At 33.6% G+C, this 10,528-nt stretch overlaps 1 protein-coding gene across 1 annotated transcript in view; it reads left to right on the top strand.

The window, feature by feature from the left end:
* Positions 1-718: 718 nt before the first annotated feature.
* PTPRK (protein tyrosine phosphatase receptor type K) overlaps positions 719-10,528 on the top strand; it is a gene marked incomplete at its 5' end in the record, with an annotated part of 136,273 nt that continues 126,463 nt past the window's right edge. The window contains one exon of the mRNA XM_019661220.1: positions 719-789. Coding sequence (XP_019516765.1) covers positions 719-789 — 71 coding nt within the window. The remainder of the gene's footprint in view (positions 790-10,528) is intronic.

Here is a 10,528-nt window from a genome sequence, read left to right as displayed (position 1 = left end):
TTGTCTGTGAGGGGGTTTATAGTTAAACAAATAACTATATTGGAACACCCTTCCTACTCACCTGATCTGGCCGCCAATGACTTCTTTTTTTACCTGAAGATAAAGGGAATATTGAAAGAAAGACATTTTGATGACATTGAGGCCATCAAGGATAACACGGCAACACCTCTGATGACCATTCTAGAAAGAGTTTCAAAATTGCTTTGAAGGGTGGATTAGGCGCTGGCATCGGTGCATAGCTTCTCAAGGGGAGTACTTTGAAGGTGACCTCAGTGATATTCAGAATTGAGGTATGTAGCACTTTTTCTAGGATGAGCTTGCGAACTTAATTGTCAGACCTGGTCTAGAGTTATTGCTTACTATATGCTGTCACTAATTAAATTTTGAAATGCATCCCTCAGTTCAACTGAAAGTAGGGAATGTCTAGCATAAATATGTTAGAAGTTATTTTCATGAGCATTGTAGTTAATGATTTTCCATTATGCTTAAGCCCATCATAGTGTTGTGAAATTAATGGGAAACCAGGAAAAACATCATGATTGAGAAACCTATGTAAGATGAAAGTCTTTCTCTTTTGAGATAAAGTCAATTTGGTCCTTGAGTAAATTTAATTTTCTAGCTATTATTTTCTCATAGACAGCTTTAGCTTGTTCCTGGAAGTAACTGCCAAAGTCAGCAGCACTATTTGAAATAAATCCTTTGAGAAAATATTTTCAAGGCACTATTATATAGTTCTGGATTTTTTCAGTATACCTAAGAAGTTTCTGAAACTTTTTTTTCACCAAGAAGGTAAGGTAAATATTCAAAACCTTTTATATTTTAAAAGACTTTAATTTCTTCATTAGGAAAATAAAATTGATACTTAATTAACAATGCAGCTAAAACACAGTATCAGTTTGACTTTTGAAAATTTAATTTAAAGGAATAGCAATGAAAAGCATAAGTTTTTTTTAACAGACCCATGACTTGTAATTTTTTTAAGTTATATTTTCATGCTAAATTTATTTTAAAGTTTGTTTTTATTATTTAAGTTTTATTACTGGAGATTATCAAGCCCATATAAGTATGATTTACTAGCATAGATTTCACATAATAGATTATGCATTAGTCTAGCAGATGGGTGAAATTTAAATTTACTCATGTCACTATAATTTGCTTGCCTGGCTTTTTCAAAACAGCTGATTTGTACTATTAGAGCATTTAAATAGTGTTTCTGACTATTCTCTTCAAGGCTAGACTCCTTTCTGAGAGAAATCCAATAAATGCAGAGGATTGGGAAAAGCTGTGTGTGGGGAAGGGAATGCTACTGTGGTTCAGTACTTCTGATAAAGTTCTTTACAACACCAAGCTAAAGAAAAGCTGATGACCAGGGAGTCACAGAAAAAAGTCCTTCTCAGATTTAAAACTGGAGAATGGATAGAAAGCATGCCCAGAAATAAGTGGCTGATTTCTCAAGTGGAAAGAGGTTAATAGGGGGTGCCCTCAGGATCAATTTTAGGACTGATGATATTAAATCTGTTAATGATTTAGCAGAGGAGCTGAAGAAGTTTTGCCAATGTCATCATTTAATTTATCATAGTAAAAACAGGCAAAGATTAAGAACACAGCTAAAAGAAAGTGTCTTAAAAAATATTCATAGAAGGTCATTATAAACATAAAAATCAAAAGAGCCCACTCCAAACTTTTTGGCTGCCTTTTTACTTGCATGCAAATGGCTAAAAGGAAATAGGGGGGATCTTTTCAAGTTTTATTGTTAATATAAGACAATAAATGATGTGTATTTCAGCTTTCTTCTTGCTTTTCTGAATTCTATATCCTTAATTAATCAAAAGAAGTCTCCATATTAGAGAAAAACTATATTAGAGAAAAAATATATGTACATGCCAACATACATACCAAAATTTTATTCAGAGCATAACTGTTTGTTTTGTTTTACTTCTCATGCTTAGTTTCTTCCAGAATTGGGACAGGATAGCCCACACTAGTGCCATGGTATTTATGAAATACAGACACACCACAATTGAAGCCCATGGTGACCTCAATTTATTGCTTTTTGATGCATATCAAGTCATAGATATATTTACTGGGAAGCCTGATGGATAGAAGAATAAATAGAGTTATTTTGAATTGTAGGTCATTATGACTATTATTTTTTAAAGTCACTGTTGTTTGCCAGATGTTGTAATCAAAAACAACCTTTGGATGATGCGTGATTGCTATTGCTTTCCACACTGCTGGCTCTTGGATCATATATACTCAATCACAGAGTATGAAAATTTAAGAATCTTTAGTACAATATGAATGCTTTTATTCTGAAAACTGGACTTTTTTGAAAAGTTGTGTATCTTAATTGATATAAATAAATTAGACTGCACAGTTAAATACAAAAAGCTGCAGAATATAAGTGTAGCAGATTATTAAATGTCGTTTCTGGAAGTGACCTATTTCTGTAGCTAATGCAGTCAGACTTCTAAAGCAGGAAATTCTCTACAACTAAAATATTTCACTCCTTTCAACAGTATTACCTAATCAATTACTTATGGCTGTATGCCATTCTGTTTATTTGTTTTAGCAATAAAAAATTCAATTTTAAGTTTTGACTAGTATGCATTAAGGATAGATGAGTAAAAAAGGACATGCATTGCATAGGAAATTAAATTATTTCCCAACTATAGTACCTTTAAGGTAACACTTGTTCAGTATAAGAATATGTGAACATACAGATTTTTTATTCTAAGCTCAAAACTAGTAAATACACTTTTAGACATTTTTTCAAAACCCTTTTCATATGATTTCATGTCATAATCTTATATCAACCTTGAGAGCTATTATAAGGTAGGTATTAATATTCCCATTTTATTCATTCAAAAATATCTTCTCCTGGGCCGACCGAGTAGCTCAGTTGGTTAAGAGCTCACTCAAGAGTGCGAGCTCTTTGGGGGAGGGGGATTGTCACTTCAAGGGGTAAAAAGTATAGCTATTGCACTGTGTTGTACAGCTGAAACTAATTCTAAAAAATGTGTATTTCATAATAAAAAATAATTAAAAGAGGAAAAAAAAAAAAAGAGTGCGAGCTCTGAGCAACAGCGGTTCAATTCCCGGCCTGAGCTGAGCTGCCGCTGGGCTGCCAACAGGTAGCAGGATGGCTCAGCTAAAAAAAAACACAAAAAAACAAAAAAAAATCTTCTGCTGTGTGTACATGTGTGTATTGTATCTGGGTATAATTAAATGGAACACCATAGATAAATTTTTTTGTCTGTCTTTTTGTAGCTATTGTACTGAGAGGATTTTCCTGTTTAATTAGAAACAAGGGGAAAGCAAAGAGAAGTCAGGAAGTAAGGAGATTAGTTAGGAGACTATTTTATTGTTCTAATCAGACTTGGACGTTATGAAGATTTGGGCCTTGGTTTTTCAAGTGCATGGAAGAGGGCGAAAACCTATTGGGTTGTAGGAAAAGTCATGACGCAATTTTGCAATGAAAAATATCGAAAAAAAATACATCATGACTTTTCCGACAATGTAATAATATGTTCAGGGTGATTGTTGGGTTTGAGCAAGTGGGTGAGTAACTGTATGCGGAAGAAACTGTTTAAGAAAAGGAAGATAAGGAACGAACATGATGAGTTCAGTTACTGACATGAGTTTGAGTTCCCTATGAGATGAGAAATCAAACTGCATTTGCCCAGTGAATTAGGCTATTCTAATTGACTAAAGTGAAAGCAAAGGAATATGGCCTCTGAACTCTATGTGCTAAAACCTATATTTAGATACCGTGTTTAAAAGAGGCTTAGTAAATTATTAAGGGAGATTATGACTCCTCTTCCCCTACAGGTATTTTTTAAGTATGCAGAAGCATTTGTCGGCCGTGTTTTGAAAATGATCTTGCCATCGTTAGGGAATTACCAGCCCAGATAACCTGTCGAGAACTCTCCCAGAGCTCGCAATCTGTGATATACTTATTTTTATGTTGACACTGTCATATGCTTCTAGTGTACCACATTTTCCATAAACAAATGTTTTCCCTTTGCTATGCCAATAAAAAAAATCATTGTAATTTACTAAAGTATGTTCTCTCTGTCATAAAATTTAATGCCAAGATCTCATATTAACATAAAAGTTCTAATTATTCAATACCATGGTTTTCTTTTTAATGTGTTTTCATCCAAGAAAGTTATGATATACACCTCAACTGACTATTCTATATATTAGTCTTGAATGCAGGGTTTTTTTTGCATGTTTTACCCTATTCTCTTCATTAAATTTATCTCCAGTGTGAACCAAACTAAATACAGAAATCAAGAACTTGGTGTCATTGCAATAAAATACAAATTAAGAATGCCATAATAAAATGTTTGAATACTAAGTTAAAGTTAATTTCTAAAAGTAGTTTCTTTATTAAGCAAACCTGTAACTACCCCTTATAACCAACTGTCTGGTTCATCAAGATTTATTTCACCATGCTTAAACGTGGATATTGAGAGTACTGATAACAATAATAAATTTATTAAAACTATAAAAGCTTCACCAACACCATCTTCTCCATCCTCACAGGTGAAGCTGAACATTCATTCAATCAAAAGTCATTTATGGGGCCAGCTGAGTGGCTCAGTTGGTTAAGACCTCACTCGAGAGTGTGAGCTCTGAGCAACAGTGTTGCCGGTTTGATTCCTGGCCCGAGCTGAGCTGCCAATAGGTGGCAGGATGTCTCAGCTAAAAAAAAAAAAAGTCATTTATGGCTGTACCCACTATGGGTTAGATAGTCTGCTAGATTCTGGAAATGTAAAAATGAAAAAGATAATAGACATGCTCACATTCCAATCATACAGATAAGCATATAAACTGAGAATTTAAAAGTATAAGTTCTGGGGCCAGCCGAGTGGCTCAGTTGGTTAAGAGCTCGCTCAAGAGTGCAAGCTCTGAGCAACAACGGTTCAAGACCCTGCCCAAGCTGAGCTGCTGCTGAGCAGCCAACAGGTGGCAGGATGGCTCAGCTAAAAAAAAATATATATATATATAAGTTTCGTGACATTAATATCAAACAGCATTATAAAGATACCTTAGTGAGCAAGGAGGAGATGTGGGATCAGCTAGGATTCCTAGAGAACATCTAAGCTAGGTGGTATTAAAGGATGGCTAAGAGTAGTTCCCCAGATAAAATGGACAGGGCTATCAGAGAGGGAAGTATATTATATCAGAGGAAAAAGCAAAAACAGAATTATAAATGCAAGCAAAATGCATGTGGATATGGAGAACTATAGATAGTATGGTATCCCAGAAATATGAAGAGGGAGACAGTGATGAGCAGGCAGTGAAAAGGATATTAAATACTTTACTAAGGAATTTGAACTTGACTCAACAAGTCAGTACTAGTCACAGCTTTGGTATTTACAAATGACAAAAAGGAGTTTAAAGAAACTTGAAAAACACAGTTATAGGTAATTATTTTTTTAAATACACATTTTTTATTTTTCAATTACAGTGAACATACAATATTATATTAGTTTCAGGTGTACCACATAGTGACATATTGATTTTACATTTATATAATTTAGTTAGTAATCACCCTGATAAGTCTAGTACCCATCTGACACCATACGTAGTTTTTACAATACTTCTGACTATATTCCTTATGCTGTACTTTCCGTTCCCATGACTGTTTTTATAACTGGCAATTTGTACATCTTATTCCCTTTCCCTTTTTCACCCATTCCCCCAACACTCCTCTCATCTGGCAACCGTCAAAATGTTTCTATGAATTTGTTTCTATTTTGTTTGTTATTTGGTTTTCTTTTTTTCTTTTTTTTTTCTTTTTAAGCTGAGCCATCCTGCCACCTGTTGGCAGCTCAGCGGCTTCTCAGCTCGGGCTGGGACTCGTTGGGCTGGGACTCAAACTGCTGTTGCTCAGAGCTCAAACTCTTGAGCGAGCTCTTAACCAACTGAGCCACTTGTCCGGCTCCGATGTTATTTGGTTTTTTTAAGAGTACATATATAAGTGAACTCATACAACTTAACCCCTCCCTCAAAAAAAAATCTGATTAAATTTTTTTTTTTTTTTTTTAAGCTGAGCCATCCTGCTACCTGTTGGCAGCTCAGCGGCTGCTCAGCTTGGGCTGGACTCGAACCGCTGTTGCTCAGAGCTCAAACTCTTCAGCAAGCTCTTAACCAACTGAGCCACTCGGCCGGCCCCTGATTAAATTTTTAAGTAAAAATAAAATTATATTTTAAATTGGGTGACATTTGTTTCATATCAGAAAAATGTCATTATTTGCTGTTTTTGCTGTTACTCGTATGTTGATTTAAGATGAATATTCTGAGAAACACCTTAAGTTTTAGATCCAGCCTGCATTTATCTTTTTCTTATTTCTTCTAATTTAGTAGGCACTAACTCATAATTATAGGTCAGTGGGAATGATCTCTAGCAAGTGTTTGATGACTGTCAGTTCTGGATGTTTGGATATAATATGGAATCAGAAACAATGAATCGATATGTTATTGGAAAGTTCTTTTATCAAACTGTCAACAGTCTAAATTAGCAAGCATATCCTACTCAGATCCTAGAGGTTAAATATTTATATCAGGACCTGATGACAGATTGACTTTAATATACTCTTTTTTTAAAATTCGGGACTAGAATTTATTTTTTCATGTTTTGTTGCAGCATTGGATATAATTTTTAAATATACCTACCAATGGGACACCATTATTTTCTCTAAAAATATAGAAAACCATTATGTGTTGAATTAGGTTAATGTTGTAGTGATTGTGTCATTTGCATTGCTATTCAGTCATCTTAAGGACTCTTTCTTATCCTCAGAATTGAAATGGTGATATTTTTGCCCTGACGTGATAGGTCTAAAACTACTTAATAAATGGAATATATTGCTGAGAATGGATTATTTAGACATGCCACTTGAAATCATTGAAATTGTCTTTAATTGCATGGTCAGTGTCAGGAAAAAAAGGTGTTTATCACGTCCTTTATTTTAGAGACTCGTGTGAAGTTCTTTTCCTTCAATAGTCAGCATACTTCATTATGGCAAGGCAGTCTTATTCACTACCCATTTCTTCACTCAATACATGGGGAATACAAGGTGATTATATTCACAGTTTTCTGTCCGTCAACATTGAATCAAGATCGGTTTCACTGTGCTTGACTCTCGGCTGTTCTCAATGAATATAATACCTATGTTGACGTTTGAGTTTTATTTAACTATCTTTTCAAAGTGCCAACTTCCCCTACTGCATATGTAGCTGTGTTCGACTAGTGTACGTAGCCCTGGTTTTCAGGAATGACTGGTACCAAGATTTATGGAGCACTGTGCCCTCAAGTTATTCCACATATCCATCAATAGCATACCCTCTGCACGTCACTGGCTTATTCAACTGGTAAATGGAACTACTTCAAGAGACAGGCGTTGCTCTTCTCCACGACGGCTCCATGATGACATTATGCGATGTCTAGCAGTGTTCATGGATGTAGACATTTTTGCCAATAGCTTTTACTTGTTTTTTTTAAGAGTATACTATTTATTATTAATTTTCTCAGTGGTAGTACAAGCCTCTCACAAAGAGTGTACTTGCTTTTGCCTCCAGGAGAATCAATTGGAAGTCTGCATTTGGTCCCTTCTCGTCTCTGATGACTAAAATTAATAATTTCATCTTGGAAAACATTTTGCTCTCGTTCTGTGAAAACTTGTTTTGTTATCACAGAGGTTACTGAGCTTGTTTTGAAAATGAAGAGAAAGTGTCAATAGGTGTAAGCTACTATTTGACAATATTTTATCAAAGACAGTACAATGAGATTTAGAGATGAATGGATCGCCAATAAAAGAAAATCCAAGTTTCAATTACTAAAGTTTTGCTTCACTTTTGTGTGTGTGTGTGTGGGGGGGGTAGGGGGATGGTGCATTTTATCACAACTTGTCCTAGCATGAAGAGATTCGCATTATATTTTGACATTTGACTCTTGCTCATTCTTTATGTTAGGGACCTGAATTTTTTTTGTCACTGTTTTTTATGCTTTGATGAATCAGTTCTGACACACTGATACATTTTTAATTGTTTCCATCGAGCAACAAAAAAGTATAATAACAATTAAAAAAGCAAATTTAACATGCATAAATAATTGCACACAGCTTGAAAATCATATGAGGCAACTGAACCAACATAGTCCTTACTCCAGGTGTGCCCCATTATAATGTAACAATTAATAAGAATGTAACTGGATTACATTGAAAATCATAATTAATTTTACATTTCAAACTTCTGAAACTTGAAAAGGGGCAAGGAAAGGAAGGATGGAGTTTATTTACAAGGTTGATAATGACTGTTCATTTGGATTTAGATACTCTGATGTTAAAGAGCTATGGTCATAACAGCATAAATTAAATGTAACTACTGGCATATAGTAGCTACTTTATATTTTTAGAAATGTTCTACTCAATTTTAATTCTTTTCTTTGGAAAACTTTATATACTTTTCCAGCACTACTTACATTTTCTAGATTTTTTAATATTCAATTTGAAACTATTGTTCTTGAATCTGCCAAAATTAGATATGAATTCTGTCTGAACCATCAGTAACTTACTCAACCCCCTCCTAGTCTCAGTTTCATGTTTTTAAAAATTTGGGGTGAAAATACATCACCTCAAAAAAGTTAAACATTTTTTTGTTTCGTTTTTATTTTATTGACAATATTTAATTATTTGAGGTGTTTTTTTTTCACAAAAATGACTAAAATAGCTTGTCATTTTAGCATCAAATAGAGGAAGCAATAAACTTAGTGTAGTTTTTAAGAAATCCAGTATTGGCACTAAAACAATATTGAATGTGCTGAGCAACAACTAATTTTGACTGAAATATGTATGTTTTTGGGCAGTGAGGTGTTCCTATTTAGGGCTTTCGTTTGGTTTGGGCATGGCCTGCTGACAAATGAAGCATCAGAGAGATCACTTTCAGATCCATGTCAAATTAAAAGAAAATTGGAATGATGAGATGATTAATAAATGAAAAGAATTCTATTGTGTCAAAGAGAAAATAGGGGCCTCTTGCTGTAGGGTTTTTGCCATGTGCCCATGAAGGAGACTGCTGTCTTGCTCAGCAGGAGGTGCCATCTTAATTATGCTTCTCAATGTGAGTCCTCGTTTAGTGATTCAAAGAAACAATGAGGGAATCAGACTTCCCATTGGAGAATCTTGATAATCCTCTTTTCCCAAATTGTCACAAGTATTATTTAACACAGATATTTTTATTATATTTGTAGAACTATGATGAAATAGCATGCATGTAAACTTGTTGTATAAGACATCATTTATTATTAACACTTATTTTTTGTTTCAATTTTTGATTAAAAAACTGATTTTTTATTTATAATTTTACTTGAACATAACTAATGTTTAAAGACATTGAATAAACACTACTTATTTCCCCATCATTTTGTGCATTGTGCTACTTTGGGGTAGAAGACCTGATACATGCTTCTGCTCACTCAAGGGCCATCAATCAAAAAGATGAGATGGTAAGCTTGAAATAAAACAGATTTAATGTGTTTGTTTACTAAGAATTATTGAAGTTATTTATTATTTTATTCAATAGGTTAATTTTAAATGAGCATCCACTGTTTGACATTATGCTTGAATCCAGAATGGATGCAAAAATATAACATAATTCTTTTCTTCACAAAATGCAGTCTCCTTGGACAGGAGAAGACATTCTAAGAGCCTAACCAATATTTAAATTAGAGAAAATTAATTTTACCAGGAGAATGACATAGAAAACCACAGCCATGATGATGAGCTTGAATAATTGTTTTAGTTAATATTTTCAATATATAGTGTTTAAGATGTCAGGAAAGTATGGATGATTGTTTTGAAAAAGGATTCCCAAAATGGTTACAACAACCAAACTGTGAATGCTGTAAGAAAAATGCTTCAAAATGTCTTTAAAGTATGTATTTCTGATGTACTTCATTCCTTGATGAACTGGAAAAATGAGTTATATTTTACTATGGAAAATGCTTACAAAAATGCATCCTCAAAGTATACGAGTATAAAGGAAGAAAGGAAATGTGATGGAGCTGACATGACTTCAATTTTGAGTACTACATTTTAATGATTTTATTAAGGTCCTCTACTTATGGTGTAAAAGTTTTAAAAAACAAACAAAAGTCCTGCATGACAGTGAAGAATAAGTAATCTTATTTGTTGGTATGTAGTTATTTCAATTAAATTTGGTGTATTTCTGAAGATTTATTAGTAGATGTCTGGATATACTGTCCTATATACAAGACAAATCATTATAATTTCAGAAGAATCCAAAAATTAACTACTTGGGTATTTCTTTAAATTATACCCAATTTTTAAGAATTCATAGTAAAGTACCGTTTGTTAGGTGCTCACATCATTTAACTTACCAAATTTGTTTTTTTACATTTGCAAAAGACATACTAAAATGTTCTAAGAAAACATTAGAGTTTATTAGAATATTATAAGTAGCTACAGTTTGATTATGATCTTTGGTTTGTGGATAT

This window comes from Hipposideros armiger, unplaced genomic scaffold, assembly GCF_001890085.2.
Source record: "Hipposideros armiger isolate ML-2016 unplaced genomic scaffold, ASM189008v1 scaffold_340, whole genome shotgun sequence".
NCBI lineage: Eukaryota > Metazoa > Chordata > Mammalia > Chiroptera > Hipposideridae > Hipposideros > Hipposideros armiger.
Note: the sequence above shows the minus strand (reverse complement) of the source record. Positions and strands in the feature narration are given on the sequence as shown.